The sequence below is a fragment of the Lepidothrix coronata genome, unplaced genomic scaffold (assembly GCF_001604755.1).
Source record: "Lepidothrix coronata isolate B3197 unplaced genomic scaffold, Lepidothrix_coronata-1.0 Scaffold1, whole genome shotgun sequence".
Classification (NCBI taxonomy): Eukaryota; Metazoa; Chordata; class Aves; order Passeriformes; family Pipridae; genus Lepidothrix; species Lepidothrix coronata.
The window spans coordinates 556,855-574,719 of record NW_016690181.1 but is presented as its reverse complement, the minus strand read 5'-3'; the positions used below and the strand labels follow the sequence as shown (position 1 = coordinate 574,719).

General features: G+C 40.5%; 2 protein-coding genes across 19 annotated transcripts in view; one reads left to right on the top strand and one right to left on the bottom strand.

Annotated features, from left to right (window-relative positions):
* NUMB (NUMB, endocytic adaptor protein) overlaps positions 1-13,730 on the top strand; it is a 90,923-nt gene extending 77,193 nt beyond the window's left edge. For 9 of the 15 annotated variants that reach the window (XM_017808851.1, XM_017808843.1, XM_017808903.1 and 6 more), the window contains 7 exons: positions 1,922-1,996; positions 3,914-4,054; positions 5,521-5,722; positions 7,588-7,890; positions 9,617-9,766; positions 10,611-10,754; positions 11,781-13,730. In XM_017808851.1, coding sequence (XP_017664340.1) covers positions 1,922-1,996; positions 3,914-4,054; positions 5,521-5,722; positions 7,588-7,890; positions 9,617-9,766; positions 10,611-10,754; positions 11,781-12,499 — 1,734 coding nt within the window. In that variant the 3' untranslated portion in view covers positions 12,500-13,730. The remainder of the gene's footprint in view (positions 1-1,921; positions 1,997-3,913; positions 4,055-5,520; positions 5,723-7,587; positions 7,891-9,616; positions 9,767-10,610; positions 10,755-11,780) is intronic. The other 6 variants (XM_017808928.1, XM_017808912.1, XM_017808946.1 and 3 more) reach the window with 4 other exon arrangements.
* PAPLN (papilin, proteoglycan like sulfated glycoprotein) overlaps positions 13,529-17,865 on the bottom strand; it is a 56,870-nt gene continuing 52,533 nt past the window's right edge. For all 4 annotated transcript variants that reach the window (XM_017808791.1, XM_017808796.1, XM_017808804.1 and 1 more), the window contains one exon: positions 13,529-17,527. In XM_017808791.1, coding sequence (XP_017664280.1) covers positions 17,352-17,527 — 176 coding nt within the window. In that variant the 3' untranslated portion in view covers positions 13,529-17,351. The remainder of the gene's footprint in view (positions 17,528-17,865) is intronic.

Sequence of the window (17,865 nt, the reverse complement as noted above, 5' to 3'; positions counted from 1 at the left end):
ATTTGCTTGAAATAAAGATCTTTAAGACTATTAATGGCTATAAGAAACTGATACTCTTTTTAAAACAGTTCAAGGAGACAGACCTCTACAAACCATTTGTTTTGGAAATAATAGGGACTTTTAGGCTATGGGAGCTATCTGAGCATTGAAAATACAGACTGTATTTTGTGGGTATTGATACTTACTGCCTTTTGAGACCAAAATTAGAAGTGACTTTTAAATGCTGCAATATTTTTAACACAAATGATGGTAAATTTAAGTACATCTTCCATTAGGAATTATAATGTTTCCATTAGGCATTCCAGATTCTGAATGAAACCTTTTCTGGGTTACCCACACTGTATGGTCATTTAGAAACTGGCTTCTGCAAGTACATCTCTGTAGTTTGCTTTCATGCTGTGCTTATTTTCTTTCTTTTCTCTTTAAACGCTCTTCTGTGCAAGTCAGTGCCATGCTCTGTTCTCATCAAGCTTTTTGAAAAAGCCCGGGGTGTCATTGCTGCTTCCAAAATGGGGACAGATAGTTCCTCCCCAGAAAACAAAAGTTCTGCCAGGCCCTTTTTCTTCACACTTGCTGCTTTCTCTGAGAATGAAACCAATGTGATATAATTGGAGACTTTTCATTCCAAGATAATTCATCCTTACAGTGTTAAAATTGGTGTTGCAGACTTGGAACATGCAGTAGCTTATGTCAGAATGTGTCCTTGTTCTGTTACTTGTTGAAAGAATATAAATTATATACATTTGCAATACACTATTAAAAAAATTATTAAAAAGTTGCAATTCTTGCTTCAAGCCACTAGCTGATACCCCTTCATCTTTTTTTGTTGTTGTTGCTTTCTTCACTCCCTAGAGTGGTCTCTGGTGGGTGCCATTAGCAACCACAAACTATGTAAACCCAGTGCTTCAAAAAACATTATGGGGAGAATATTTTATTAACTGGTTAAAGTATGGGGCTTGTGAATTAAAGTAACACTAAAACAAACCCAGCTATTTTTCTAGTAGTAGTTCTCAGTAACAACCAGTAGAATTATGTTGACCTATTTTGTTTTGAATTAATTCGTTTCAGAAGAATATGGTATTTATACTGTTTTCTGTAACTTTCCCTTGAAAAGTAAACAGTCTAGAAAGAATCTGTAATTTAAATGGCTCCTGAAGCCTTCCTGTGTTTCCCACTTTTACTTACCCTCAGCTTGCAACAGCTGAAAGTTCCCACAGTTGGGTCTTGGATAAAAGCCAGACCGCTCCTTTGCTGTATCAGACTGCCACACACCATTGCTTTTTCAAGATACACAGCAAATGGTTAAGAAATCATATTTTTCTACCTCTCTTCCAAGATTTGACATTTAGCTATTAAAAAATGAGTGAAACATGTTTGGATTATTGATCTTAGCGTTAGGCTTATGAGCTCAGTGAGTTACATAGTACCTGATGATTTTAGAGTGCTTTTAACACTGGTTTAAGGTGATGCTTTGATTCTGCCATATGACTATTGGGACAGAGGGTAGGGCTGGTGGAAATATCAGGTAAGAATTTTCCTATGTTTAAACTTGTGCTAAAGAAGCTACCTGTGGTGTAACTCCTTATGAATTAGTGTCCTCTGACTCTAGTGGAATTTTTCACCCACTTGGTCAGTCTTGAATTCTTTACTGTCAGTGGATGTACACCTTATTTTTGCCTCACCTGTCCTGTGCCCTCTCCCCATCCCCACGATGTGCTGTTTCTGAAATACTGGCTTTGGCTTGGTTCTCTGAATGTTTTGCAACTTGGATTGAGCTTTGGGCACCCTACTGACCGTGGACTTCATCTACACTTAATGTTATGGTTCTTGGAGAGGGGAAGCAGGTGGCAGTCTGATGTTGGCATAAAACTTTGTTTTTGTTTTTGTTTTTTTTCTTTCCCCTTTTTTTTTTTCTTGAAAGTCTGGGAAGAAGGCCGTCAAAGCAGTCCTGTGGGTTTCGGCAGATGGACTCAGAGTTGTAGACGAGAAAACAAAGGTTAGATTTCCCTGGGCAAAAGTTTTAAATCTCTCTATGATAATGTATGTGCTATATCTTCAAATGGACACCAATCTCTATGTTAATGCAAATGTTGGTATTTGAAAGGAAGACTGAAGTGTGTAATTAGTTTAATCATTTCTTGCTTTGTAAACATATGTACGCCTGCTAATTTTTTTCCCAGTTAATTCCACACTATTCTCAAGACACATTTTATAAAACATGGCAAGTGTAGCACAAGCTTGGAATATTTTTTGTTGCATTTACTGAAAAAAACATATTTTTCCCCAGTAAGTTCTGTTGACAGTGAACTTGGAGAGTCCCTTGACTTTGTTCTGCACCACTGCAGAAGGTTGCAATAATAATACATAGGCAAACTCACATTAATCAATATAATATATATATAAATCAATATAATTTCCAGTGCATCCAAATCCTACAATGGGTCTGAAAGAACAAGAGCTTCCAAGAATGCAGTGAAGAGAGTAAATTAAATAGGGGGGCTGTGCCTTTCAGACTCAAGCTAAATAGTATCTGAGTATATCAAATTTGATAGTCTCTAATATCTAAGCTGTTGGTCTGAAGTGGAAGGCTGATGTATTTGTGGCATCCTTCTAGATTATTTTACAATTTTTTTATTGTGAAATTACATATTTTTTTTGTGAAATAGCAGAGTATGTACCACCAAGGCACCTGTGTGCAAGTAAGAGCAAATGATTCTTGGTTTTATGTAGATGTAGGCAATTAGAAATAAGAGCTTTAAGCTTCCTACTACAAGTGTTCTAGTATTTTAAAAGATGACGTGGCTATCAGAACAGTTTTAACTCTTGTCAATCTGAAATAATTTGCTTTATATACATATAATTAAACACTTACTTTTGTCAACCTACAAGATATTTCTACAAGCCAGCACTGGCAGGCAGAGATAATTCATGTCCCTCCGCAGTACTGCCTGTCAAATATCTGCTGTGTGGCTAGACTTCTCCAGGGCTGCTGTTATGGAATGCTTCATCAGGGCTAAAACTGCCATCTCTCAAGAATTCAGTTTCTAATACAAACATACTGATGTGAGTGAACTCAGTCTACTGATTGCCTCATTTAAAAGTAATAATGCGTTATTTTTAGAAACCTTGCTGCATATATGTAATATTTTCAAATTGAATTTTAATAAGATGTGCAGACTCTGGCATTAATTAAAAGTATGAAATTTAAAAAGAGAATATACTATTGCCTCCTGGTGGTTCAACACATCAGCAGAGGTGCCAAGTACTAGCCACCAAACAAAAGAAACAATTTTGAAAAAAGTTGATAAAATAATTTTTAATGAAGATGACATAGTCTTAAACCGTACTATCTCCTTTTTAAAAACACTTCTATCAGTCTATGAGACTAAATCAGAGATGTTTGATACTACCAGTGCTGCTGGTGCTTTTCCATTGCATCGCTGCTTAGCTAGTTGGCAGATCAGTTTTTGCTCTTTTTGTAGAAGCTGCTAGACCTTTTCACACTTGAAGACCTTTCCCACAAGTTTCAGTTTGTGTTATAAGCACAGTAATGACTTTTTGATTGCAAGACTATGGAGCTGCTGTAAAAATAAAACAAAACAAAACAAAAATGTGTGCTTCCATAGTCTAGAGAGAGATCATAGGAATTGTTTGGGTCCCTAAATTCTTAAGTGGTGCTTTGGCACACTTCTACCGAAGGCGTCTATTGGAAAATGTGATCTGTTCTTTTTCTTTCTTAAGGGGAACAGATTCTGAATGGTTACTTTGTTGACAGATAATTAATAGCCAGATCAGGTTACCCTCTTTTTACTATAAGTCATCTTTGTGCAGTTACTACTAAAAATTACTTGTTCAGTGTTTTTCCATATTTCCTCACGTTTCTTTTATTGTGGGGGGGATTTTTTTCCTCTAGGATCTTATAGTTGATCAGACAATAGAGAAAGTTTCTTTCTGCGCACCAGACAGGAACTTTGACCGGGCGTTCTCATACATCTGTCGAGATGGCACAACGAGACGCTGGATATGCCACTGCTTTATGGCTGTGAAGGACACGGTAAGTTTAATGTCGTGTGTGCCCAACTCTTCCAGCTCATAGCAAGAAGTAATGGTCAGAAAAATTGAGTACCTGGAATACTGCAATATGTTTTGACTCCAGCTGGAATGTTACTTACTCCTTGAAAATCATTTTAGTTCTAATTCCCTATATCTGAATTATTTGCCATTGCTCTGTGGTGTCGTCTTGTGGAGAGAAATGGTGCTCAGCATGTGTATAAAAGGAATGCAGTCAGCCTCAGCTATCTCCAGCAGAAAGGAACTACTCTTATAAGAATAGATGGAAAATTTTTTCATCTGAAAATATTTACAGCCAAAAACTGAAACAGCGATGACAGTTTTTCCAGGATAAAATCAAAGTAAATACAGACTGGTTATGAATGCGGTCTCTTGTATGCAAATGTTTTCTTGAGTGAAAAGTCATCCGAATTTTAAGGAATGGAGCTAAACTGAATTGAATTAGCATTCTGTTTGCTTCTAGAGGTGTTTTGAGTGGAAGGTTTAAAGTAAGTTACCTCTATCAGTTTCTTGCTGTGTAGACTTAAGTAAGTTATTTAACTCCTTCATCTGGCCTTTCCCTCTTTCTGCTTTTTGTTATTCCTGCCTTTATTATACAGAGTGCTTGAAACCTCATGCAGATTTATTGTGTGAACTCCACAGAGCTGCATGTTCAGAGTAGTGGTACTTGACAATTTATCGTTTCTCTTTTAACAATTAAGTTAGAAATTCCCAGTAAAACTTAAGTTAGAGCTGGAACATTTCTATTTTCCTCTGTGAGTAACTGGTCAATTCACTTACTGATTATGATAGATGAGTTGAGCTACTGGTAGCAATAGTGCCTCTGACTCAACTGTCACCGCCGTATCAGCTGGGTTGCTGGACTTCCTCCGACTTGAATTTCCTTTCCTTATTGCAGTTATTGGATAGTAGATCCTTTTAACCTCACTGGTGAATAATGGAAGTGCTTTTCAGAAGGCACTCTTAACTTGTGCATTTGGTCAGGACCATTAAGAGGTGTAAGTAGTCACCACTGTACTTTTAATTTTCACACTTACACACAAAGGTTGTGTCTCCCTGAGCCCTCTGTAAACTTGCTCCAAGAATAGCACTCATCTGTCCTTCAGGATTTACACCTTAAGATGGCTTCTGGAGAGTTTCTTTGCGCACAGATGTATCCAGAGGCAAGCGATCAATGCAGGCACATTATCACACTATCATCTTAGTAACAGTTGAACTAAACAGGTTATCCAGCAGTCTCCTTCATTCCTGGGTGGCCTTCTTGAACATGGCTTGTGCATTAGTAGTTGGGTGTCTTTATATACCAGGTTTAATTTAGAGCCATACTAAAGACGACAAATTACAGTAGTTCTCTTTAATGCCTGAATTAGATGCATCTTATAAAGACAGGTTATGACTTTGCGATGTTTCTGTTCCGGTTACTGTACGACGCAATTTTGTCTTGTGCAGGGGGAAAGGTTGAGTCATGCCGTGGGCTGTGCATTTGCAGCATGCCTGGAGCGGAAGCAGAAGCGAGAGAAGGAGTGTGGAGTGACTGCCACCTTTGATGCCAGCAGAACCACATTCACTAGAGAGGGGTCATTCAGGGTCACTACAGCTACTGAACAAGCAGAGAGAGAGGAAATTATGAGACAGATGCCGGATGCTAAAGGTACGAGATACAACTTAAACAATCATCTATAGCGAGCAAAACCAGCACTGAGGCCTGTGCAAGGATTTAGGCTTAACATCCTTAGAGCATTCCCTCTCTTGAACCTTGCTATGTTCAAACAATATTCCCAGACTCTTGTCACTTCACAGGATGCAAAAATTGCTCCCAGATTCACTCAGAGCACATTTTCCCATATCCCTTCTAGAAAAGGTGCAAGTGGCTTCATATGTGAAAGCTGCTTCTGCTTTGTTTTGTCAGCCTGCTTTATGGCAGAGAACACTGTAGGTACTATACTAAAAGGCTTTATTACAAAATTATTATAAAAATAGGAGAAGTTTGCCAGACACATCTAAAGCTTATGGTAAATGAACAGAAAATGAAATGCATTTTTCTTAGAAAATAATGTAATTTTTTAAATATTTTTATGGCAGATTACAGAGTGTATGTATAGAATAGTACTGCATGGGGGACGAACAGAGTGCTTTCTAAAAAAAACAGAACAAAACAACCACCCCTTCCCAATAAAACACACAACTGTTACACTGTTAATTACATTCAAAACTAATAACTAACTGATTTTAGAGGAGTTAGTGTTCTGAAACTGAAGTGTAGAACTTGTTACACAATTTTTATTATAAGTAGTGGAGTTCTACAGCTAACAAAAAATAAATATTATAAATATTGTTCATAACTCTCTTTACAGTGGAGTCAAACTTTTGTTTCAGAGGATTTCACAGCAAGTTTTGTGCTGCCCCTCGATTGCAAAACTTTAATCTTTGTTTTCGTCATCCATCTGCTTGTTCCCGTACGTTAGTTTTAGAATGTGCTAAATGAAGCTTAAACACAAGGCCTTTGTTACTTGAGGGCATGAGTCAAAATCTTGACTCAATGAAGGTGTGTGAAATCCTTTCCAAGAAAGACTGATTAGAAAAGTTTCACTTGAACGAGCAGCTGCAACTCACGGGTACTGAAGCTTGCAGGACAACATAATTAGTTCCTCCTACCATTCCAGCTCCTCAGAAATCTCTAGTCTGACTCCTCTCTTTACCAGATTTCTAGTTGTTCTGCTGATATGTCAAAAAAAAGTAATTGTTTTTCTTGAAACATTTGGAAAACGATATAGGTAAAATAAGAGTTCATACCAGCATAGTAAGATTTCCCCTTGTCCTGCTGTGTTGATGATCCCCAAACCCAATTCATTTATGAGTGAGAGAGAGTTCTCCTAGAGATGGAAAACTCCCCTTGCTATTCTATTATTTTCTGGAGGAGCTGGGGAACTGCAGCCTGAGCGCTGAATGCAGTCTAACTTGTTAAGTGCTGCTGTTACCTTTGGCCTGCTAAAGCTTGTGCAGTGTGTTTGGCTGCTGCTGCTGCTGATTCTGCAGGGCTGGCAGGGTGGCTTTTGAAAGAAGGTGCTAGAGCTGGGTTCTGTTCCCTGTTGCTGCTGAGCTATGGCACCCTAAGTCACTTAATACAGTTTGTAGTAATATTTTGGCCATGGTTCTGTGTGAGGGAAAGTAGAGGTCTCAAACACACCGTACATTTTTTAGTCTTACTCATAAATGAATTGCAAGTATTTTTAGAGCTGGAGTCTCAGGAACAGCTAGAGAGAATACATATGTAAAGCTATAATTTCTGGGAAGTGGCCTTAGTAAGCTCTGGAGCCTGGATGTATGTAAAGTGACATGGTGGAGGCCATGGAGTTATATAGAACTGAGTTTTCTGCTGTGCTATTAGAAACTCATTTGGTAGAGTACTGGTTATGCAAATTCTTGGAATTTCTCTTTTCAAAACAAATGGGAATAGGGGCAGGCAGTTGAACAGTACTTTGCTTTACTTTTCTAACCTCACCCTGTTTCCTCCAGCAGTTGAAACAGAAGTGAAAACAGTAGCACCAGGTGCTGCACCAAACAATACTGCCCCCTCTTCTGGCTCACCAACCTCTCCTACTGCTGAAGTTGCTGCCTCTCTGGATAAAGAAATGAGCAATCCCCACGCTATCCCACGGAGACATGCCCCTATAGAGCAGCTTGCCAGGCAAGGGTCTTTCAGGGGCTTCCCTGCCCTTAGCCAAAAGATGTCTCCTTTTAAACGCCAGTTGTCTTTGCGAATAAATGAGCTGCCTTCAACAGTGCAAAGGAAGACCGATTTCCCCATGAAAAACTCAGGTAAAACCAAATGGTTCCAGTGAAACATTAGCTTATATTGTCTGTTCCTCCTTTCTTTCTCTGTGGCTTCAAATAACTCCTTATTTTCTAGTAAATCCTTCTTCTTCATGTTATCGCTTATCATGAACAAACATCGCTATGTCACAAAAATTCTGCTTTTGAAATAGTCAAGAATTTCAAATGCACTGTCCACATGCAGAAGACAAAATGTTCTAATCACTGTCTGAAATACTGGATCACAGCTTGAAGTGCTCCAGGAATGGGTGTTGGTGAATTAGTAGGTGCTGGCTCTTCCCTCTGAGTCACTGAACCAGTTCTTCCACTTACTGTCAGGGCATCCTGAGAGACAAATCCCTTCAAGGCCTTAACCACTTGTCAGAGGATCATGTGATGATTGTCTGTCCTTCTGCCTGTCTGAATTCTTTCTGAGAACAATGAAATTGCTTTTCACCTTGCATTAAAAGAAACTTAACTGTTTAAGTTGTACAGTTTCCACGTGATGGTAGTGTGGTTTTCTAAAGTCATCCCAACATAAACACCTGGGATGCTCAGTACCTTGCCTAATGTCCTAGAGTTCCTTTAGCTAGGTTATCCTGGAGGCCAGCTGTACTCTCACTTGGCAACAGGGCTCGTTTTGAGGTTCTAAGCTTTGAAGTAAAAATCATTGTGGCAAAGGCAAACTCAACAAAAAAACTTACTCTGACTCCTTGTTTAGTGACCTGTGCTTTAAGACCAGCACTGAGTTGATCAGTTTTACAGCAATAGTGCACTACTCACTAGTGATACTCAATGAGCACACTACAATCTGAATTTTTCATGATTCAGAACAATTATGATGCATGTTTCCATATATGCCACTGCCAGTGCTGCTTACTGTCACACTACATGCACTGTATTGGACTATCCCTCAAATAAACAATTTTTGGGCATGCCTCCCCCTATGTTTTAGGTATGGTGCATGTTGAGTCCAGCCATCTTACGTTTCTTACACTATTTGTGCTTGATTATGCCTGCTTATGTCAGTTCTGTGCAACAAAGGACTGATGATATGTACTTTTGATAAACAATGCAATTAGTAATAATGAGAACATCTGGTAAGCTGGCAGCTTTACTCCAGATGTTACTTTTATCCACATGATGCTGATACTTGGTTTAAAACTGAGTGTCCATTTTATTTGAGCATTCAGCTTTTGCTTTTATGATTCTAGCACAGGAGCTGGGGATTTCGGCTACTGCTGAACTGGAACAATCAACATTCTAACTCCAGAATTAACTTGCTGCTCTGCATTGCTGTCAGCACATTTAAACTTCATGTAGTTACTGTAGAAGTATGTTGTTGGAACACTTAAATCTATCATAAGTATTTTTATTTCACAGAATGCCAAATCTTAATACCAAATCCTTGATATTTTTAGCACTTTAAGACTGAAAGATTTAGATCTCTACTAAAGCTATAGAAAACCCTTTTACTTCTGCTATGAGCATCCTTTAAATTTGGAATGGTGATCTCCTTACTCTCTTGACTTAGTCACAAAATACACTAATGTGGTGTTCTATTTCAGGTCAGATCTTCAACACTAATTTTAAAAAAAGCTGTCGTGCAAATCAGTAGCAAGACCATCTAGGACATAAGGGAACTAATTATATTTCAGTTTCACATTGGTATTTGTAAATTGTTTCTGTATCCTTTAAACTTCCCATTTAATGAATTCTGTTTACATTTTAGTCCCTGAGGTAGAAGGGGAAACAGACAGCATTAGTGCCCTGTGCTCTCAGATCACCAGTGCTTTCAGCACACCCTCAGAAGACCCTTTCTCTTCGGCCCCCATGACAAAACCAGTGACAGTAGTCGCACCACAGTCTCCTGCCTTTCAAGGTTTGTGATTTCTTTGCGTGCCGCGGTCACGCTGGATTAGGCTTGAACGCACAAAATGTTGCTTTCCAGTAACACGTGGTCTTAATTTCTTGTGCAAGTCCTGTTACCAGTATTTTAGGTGAATGCATCCGGCTTTTTTCATCCTGTCTGTTTAGTTTTTCTGTGGTTTTGTTTGTAACAAAAAATTCATGCACCTACCACACGATAGTTACCTGTAAAAGGGACTGGCATTGAGATAATGGCTGTTTTAACATTCTGCCTCCTGAACTGCAAAAACCTTACCAATTGTGTGTCATAGGAACCAAATCTCACAAGAAAAGAGATTTTGTGCCACCACAATTACTATTTTTCACACAAATTCTTAGATAAGTTGTGGATCGACAGAACTCATAGCAGCTGCTAATCTTCATTTCACTGCTGTGCTTTTATGCAAGTTGTGTGAAAAAAGAACCACTCCATGTTAAATGTGGTTATCGTTACCTTGTATCTAAAATGTGTTCTTTTGAATCTAAAATTAACCATGCAGTAACTTCTGGTGAACCCTCTCTCTTCCTTATAAAAACAACAAATTTAACCTCCGTTGGTCATCAGAATTCAAGGCCTCTTAAAATACATAATTAATTCTCAATCCCACAATTCTCTTCACAAGTGTTGGCTTGGTGAAATGGAATTTACTACTTTTATTGACTGTCAGTCCAGTTTGGCTAATTTACACAAACTGCTGTCATGTGGAAGTGTCTAAAATTGTTGTATGTTGATAGGTATGACCTGGCCCACTAATATTCCAGTCACGTGCATGCCTTGCATGAATTAATCGCACTGATGTTGTCTGCTCCCATTTTAGTTAATGGCACTGCCTCTGCCTTCTGTGTGCTTGCTGCTAAACCATCCCAAGCTGCTGTAGTGTCCACAGCTATGCCAGTTCGTGAAACCAATCCTTGGGCTCATGCTCCTGCTGCTAATACTGGAGCTGCAGCCGTGGTCACTGGTAAGATTGGAAGTAGATCCGGTGCACTGCTATAAGAACTTGGATCAAAAGCATAATTAAGCCCTTGAGACAACTGTCAGTGCCACTTAATGGCAAGTGGAAGGAACAGGAACAAAAGACGGAAGTAGTAGCCTTTTGCACGAGTGGATGGAGGGAAGCGATGAACTTGCTGGTTCTGGGTCTATAATTTGGACTGATTCTTATTTTGGCAGCATTTTAGAAAATTCAGTGCTTAAAAAGGAAGTAATGAAGTTGCGTATGTGTGTGTGTGTATGAAGGGGAAAGAATCGATGTGTACCCAAATTAATTTTTGTGTATTCTTTCCACTAACGTACATAAGGAGGGATTAAGTTGGTTGCTTAAAGGCTTTAGAGATTCATTTCCCCTGTTTAGTAAGTTTAGTCTGTTCCTCCAGGCCTTGTCTGCAGTTATACACGGTGTAGGGAGGTGCCTGAAATGGTTGCCACCCATGTGGACATGTGTTGTAGCAGGCTACAATCTTAACTAACATAATTTCCTGGTGTAAGAGCCACTTGACAAGAGAAACTTTGCTAGTGAAGTAGTAGGTTCTGCTTGGCCTCGTAAGAGCACCAGACTTCATCTTTAAAACAGTTTCTATAGCTTTGTGTTCTAAGTCCACCAGTCCTGGCTGTACATTCAGCAACTGATACTCCCCAGTCAGATGAACCAGTGGTTATGGACTAGATCACTGCCACCAAGTTATGAGTGCAGGCTCATAACTGCATGCTCTTCTGCATGCCCTACAGTCTCAGATGTCTCCTATGAAGAAAAATACCCATAAATCTGCATTTTAGCAAAAAAGCTCTTGTCTACCCCTTCTTGATAAATGTCTTCCTAGAACAGAACAGTGCAGTGGATGCATAAAGATGCTTCCAGTGTTGGTAGCATCTTTCAGTCATGGTGGGAGGAGGCCTGTCTGTCCTTGTGTATACCCTCCAGCCTTTCTAACTTATAAAAGAGTGAGGAGTGGAAATATCAGTGACTTGCCCATGCTTTTCTTCCCAGGCACTGAATGGAGCAGCACCTCCTCAGGTGCAGCCTCACCAAGTCTCTTCCAAGGAAATCACAGACGTACTCCCTCAGAGGCTGACCGCTGGTTGGAAGAGGTCTCAAAGACTGTGAGAGCCCAACAGCAGCCAACCTCAGCCCCAGCCCCACAGCCACTGCTCCAGCCTCCTCCAGCAGCTCCAGCTTCCCAGTCAGCACCAGCCTTCCCAGTCAGCACCTTCATCGCACCTCAGCCTGTGCCGGTGGGTGTGGTACCGCCCATGCAGCCAGCATTTATTCCAGCTCAGCCCTATGCTGTAGCCAATGGGATGACCTATACAGCCCCAAGCGTCCCTGTGGTTGGAATCACACCTTCCCAGATGGTAGCCAACGTCTTTGGTACTGCAAGCCACACTCCAGCAGCCCACCCGCATCAGTCCCCCAGTCTTGTCAAACAGCAGACGCTCCCGCAGTACGAAAGCAGCAGCAGCGCCACAGCCAGTCCTTTCTTCAACCCCCCGGCGCAGCACAACGGCTCCGCAGCTTTCAACGGAGTCGACGGTGGGAAATGGGCTGCCGAGGACAAGCATTCCCAGCCCCCCGTGGCTGCTCCACAGGTAGACGCATTTGAAGCACAGTGGGCAGCACTAGAGAGCAAGGCAAAACAGCGCACTAATCCCTCCCCGACTAACCCCTTCTCGAGCGATTTACAGAAGACATTTGAGATTGAACTTTAAGCTGTCCTATGGGGGAGATGGATAAATTGTACATTAGGATAGAGGGATAAAGGGAGCAAAGGGGACTGTTTCTGATCAGTTTGCTTTGATAATCCCAAAGGTCCCTTAAAACAAATATGGGTTAGAAAGAGGGAGCATTATGGGGAGGACATAAACATACAGAGAATTTAATGTGCAGTTCTTAAAAAGAATCCTGGAGTCACCCCAGTCTGCATTCCCTCCTCACTTGGAAAGCTGGAAGTTGAATGGAGGAAATAAAGGCACCCAGTCCCAAAGCCTGTTCTGCAGAAACATCAATCATCTCACACAGAAAGGAAGGCAGATTTTTGTACCTGTGTCCTTCTGATGCCCTGCAAGTCCTGGATGTTCCCCCTCAGGGAAAAATGGGGTAGGGTGGGGGGGTGGATATGGATGGGATGTTGTCACCTTAGCAAAAGCTAGGTTTGTGGAAAAAGTTGAGCTTCCATTTTGAGTAACAAAGTGAATATTATATGTAAAGAATAAAGTAAAGCCAAAATCTTTATTTTTATGCATTTAGAATATTTTAAATAGTTGGATATTAAAAGCTGTATGAGTTGTAAGTAATCTTGCCAAAGGTTAAAAAAATGGGGGTTGGATGTAAGAAATTGTACATAAGATTGATTTATCTCTGATTCTTATTGTAAGTAATATTGGGGGGGTGGAAAAAGGGGCTCTAGCTTGTTCTTGTATCTGTTCATTGTAAGTAGCATATTGCAACAACAATCACAACCAATAAGTCATTATATCGTAGTTTTAAACAAAGAAAATTGAAGAACAGTATTGTCATGGTTCAAAAACCATGGGGAAAACTTACTGTTTTTTATTGGAATCAGTCTACATATTCTATATAGTATGGTTTTTTCCTTTCATATATTGCTGCAGTTTCTTTGTCTTAATCTCTTGGTTCTAACACTACTGTGACAACTTACTGTAATCATATCTATATCCTGGGACTGCCTGGGAAACCATTTTATGTTTGTCTGTCAATAGTTCTTAGCAGTTTTTAACTTTGGTTTTGTTTTTTCCCACTGATTGTGAAACCTTGTGGTTAAGGCTGCAGCTGGTCCAGGTTCTGCCTCTGGTGACTTGTGAAAACCATCTCATTTTAACTTTACTTTTAAACTTTGGCCTTACAAGCAAATGTAAGTTATATATATTTGTACTGATGATTTATAATCTGCTTTAACAGAAATAAATGTTGGTGGTAGAAGCACTGTCTGTGAAAGTTTTATTTCCCACCCTGATTCAGTTTTCAGTATTTGCCCTTCTGGGTATCTTCTGTGTTGTTAGGTGAATATAGGTAAGCCCTGCTTGCCAACCTAAAAGCTTAAGAATAATATCTTAACGCCTCTTGTTTATTACAATGTAAGGTTACCTTGAACTTTAAGACTGAACTTGCAAAATATCCTTGTGACCCATAACCATATAAAGCTCTAAAATGGAGGCCGTTACTGGTAACATCAGATTCTAGGTTTGCATCACTGCATTTTCTGTCACTGAATATTTACAGAGAGACAAATATGAGGACATAAACATTTAGTAAGGGCAAAGAGTAAAACTCGCTTTGTTTTTCTTTTCCCTACTACTAAAAGGAGCCCTATGAGATGATGGTGTGTTTTCACTCTTTTTCTGTTCTTCCAGTGAGCTCATATCTACCCTGTTAGTATGACTGGTTCTCACTGCATTCTTAGGGGCACCATGTCAGTTTAGACACAAGGAGAAGTCAGACCCCGTAACACGAAGGGGAAGAAATGCTTCCTTTGTCTGCCCCTTGTATTGGAGCTTGCCAGCAGCTTCCATTTCCAGGCAAGTACAGTGAGTCACACAGTGACACAGTCTAGAAACTGGTGACTTCTTACTTTACAGATTTTTACCTGTTTTCAGTATGATATGAATAGTAATGGAAACACTCCCTATGGTATTTGACTTGGTATTAATGCTTTTTTCAGCTTCCAAAAAGCTAACATAGTTGTAGACATTTATAGTAGGAAATAGAGTAGCTATAAGTTGTTCTGTTAGTTTCATATCTTTCACAGTAAGTGCCCCAAGATAGCTGAAAATAGCCCAGTATAGCTACACCCTTCTCCTGCCCTAGAGATAAGAACTTCCTACAATCCATTGTTTAGGGAAGAAAATTAACATCTTGATTCTTGGATAAAAAAAGTAAACATTGAGTCAAGTGGTTAAGTAAGTGGTACTAAAGAGAGGGAGAAGCTCATCTTGTCAAATAGAAGAAAGTAAAGACCCATTAGATAACTTTTGCAGTGATGGCATGTATTAAAGCAGGGAACTGCATGCCTGCCAGTCTCATCCTTCCTGCCATGGTTATGCAGTTGAAAGGACGTCAGAATAAACTCTCCCCTAAACAAAGCATTTTCAGTGTCAAAGTCCTGGCTATCAGAATGCAGGGGGCTGTTGCAGCCCTGATAAGTCTTGAGAAAGCACTTTCTGACCCAATCTTTTGTAACCACACAGCTTAAATGATAGCTGACTACAGAGAATATTTAAATACTCTAAAAATAGCGCCTCTGACATAGTAGAAAGGAATTTTATAGAACTGACTACTTACGCTGGGACAAGAGTCTTGATACACCTTCTAACCATGCCCCCGAGCAGGTTTGCAGCCCTTGACTACCCGTGGATGCCTGTCACATAGAAACTGAGGGCTTCAATAAGACTGGAATTTACAGCGTCTGTGATTAGTCCTCTGGTCTCAAAAGACAAAATCCTACTATAATATCCTAAATACACAAAAAGGTGCTGGTCTGAGCTGTGGAATACAAAAATATGTACAAACACAGTTTGGAATTTTCAGGACTATCTCATTGTTCTTAAATAGCCAGTGATTTCTACTTCAAAACTTAACTGTAACACTTGCCCTGCATTACAGCAGAGGAAGTTTTCCCTGATCAAATTAAAGGGTCTTAACTGCAAAATAAGTATTTTCTCTAGCAAACAGAATCTATCAGACCACAGGGAGAGACCCAGCCCCAAATAGCTGTGTGACTGTCACCTCTCACTCCTCTACTGGATTGCTTCTAGCCTTCTCAGTTTTGTTCACATCTTTAAGCAGTGTGTTGAGTCCTGAAGCCACACCTGTGCCGATGAGAGTGCAATCATCAGGTCAGTTATTCTTATTTTTAGGTTCATCCAAACTGATTTACTGGACTTAGAGTACAAACCAGCTTTAGGCTGTCAGCCTGAGGATTTACACCTATATATTGCTGCTGCTCTGATGGGTACTGAGTCGGGACTGAAGGAGTGTGGTGTGAGCACAGTCCTGAATTAGCTGCTTCCTTAGAAGTCTTAAAGTAACACAAGTAGAAGACAAAAGTAAAAAAACCCCATCCACCACCCCCCCAAACAAAACATCAGCATCTACACACCAGTCTCCTAATTTGTAGCTACATCTATGCAAATAATACATGGGTAATGATGCTAATTAGTATGGTCAACCCATCCAAGACTCAGCAGGGAATTTGGAATGAGGAAGAAGGGGAGTGTCAGGGCTGATGCTTGGGTAAAACAATAGTGTGTAAGCTGTAAAAAAAATGCTTTTGCTCAGAAATAATTCCACTTTGAGATACTGAAGATGCCCAAGGGCCTTTCCTGGTTTAACAGGAATATAATTATATAATCTCACCTTCCGCCTGAGACTTTCAGAGCCTCATCCTTGTTAGTCTTGAAATGAAGGATACTTTTCAGCTACAGCTACTGTGCATCTGGAAGTCCTAGCTTGTTAGCCCATAGCAGGAGGCATCAGCCCAGGCCACATGCAGAACCAGGCTTTCCCTGACAACTAACTTTTTCCTGGAAAGCCAGGCCATCCAGGACTTAACTGAGACTACAGCAGATCATTGGGAGGTTTATTCTGTCAAGTCAAATGCACCTACACATGTATTTCCATGTGTATACTATTTGTTTCCTCCAAGCTGAAACTCAGCACAATGCTACCACTGACCCCAGTTTTGCGATAAATTGAACAGTACAGTTCTGGTTTGAGGAAAAAAATTATTTGTGTTGAGCCTTCCTAGAATGAGTGATATTTAAACTGCAGCATCTCAGAACAGCTAACAGTGCTGGCATATTCATCTAAATTACCCCTTACATTCACGAAGGGCTAGAAGTATTTTTCTGTTTTGTCTTAATCTTTCTGTGAAGCACTGCTCCTGTGTTTCACTCCAAAGCTGATTATAGTCAAGTAGAAACCAAACTGACCCTACTAGAAATTTGTCTAAAGTCTACTGGAATAAAACAGCTACAGTAACCTGACATTGCAGCTGCAACCCCAGAGCTAGTAAGCCCCTGGAACCCAAACACTAATTTTATATGCATCCAGCTGTCTCTCATTTAGCTGTTTGCATTTAGATGGAAAGCACTTCTCAGGATTACAAATGTTCATTGCTCATTAGTGCTTTGGTTAAGGTGGTTCAGGCCCAACTTCAAACACTCCAGAGATTATTTTTTTAAGAGCACTTCTCTCTCTTGCTTGTATAAAGAATTGGTGTCTCCCTCTTTCATGCTGGTTATCTGCTTTCTCTAGTCACATCATCCTTACTTTCCCAATATTATCCTGTTATGTGAATGACAGCAACTACCCCGAAGAGATGGATTAGGTACAGCAAGGCACACAGGGCGGAAAAGGAGTTTACAATAAACTTGAGGGTAGTGGCTCTCCCACATTTGAACCTTTACACCCACTACGCACTGTTCAATTCACCCTCTTGAGCAGCAGCGCGGAGCTCCCAGAACAGTCCCATGCAGTCAAAGAACAGAGTTCGGACTTCCAGCCTTGTCCTGGGTCACCTGTACTTGGCCGTGGGGGTGCCTGTCACCCGCGGTGATGCGGTGCGCTGGCCTGCGGTCGGTGGCGAGCACAGCTGGCACAGCAGAAGCTGGAGTAGTATTCGTTACCACAGAGCTGGGCCTGCAGGATCAGGTCACAATTGGCGAGGTGGGGCTGGTCCACGCACTCTCTACTCAGATCCACAACATGACTCGTAGTAGCTGCAGTCAAGCAAAAGGTGAACCAGCTGTAAATTTATTCTCAGCTTGCTTTTCCCTCCCAAAAGACACAATACGTTCCTGCTTCCTCTACCTCATTGGTTCTGAGGGGATTGTTTTAAATTTAGTCCAACATCAGGAATGAGGTGATGAGTTTCAAGATGAAACTGACACCTCTGGTGAGGTACAGGAGGAGAATGCATTTTCAGGGGCTGACCTCCTGACAAGAGACCACTCAACCTACACTTTGTGTAAGGTCAGCTGGATGGTGTCCACAGTCCAACTACAAACCTTGCAGCCAACTATTTGGTCAACGAACTACGGCATTTTGGCCTCAGGAT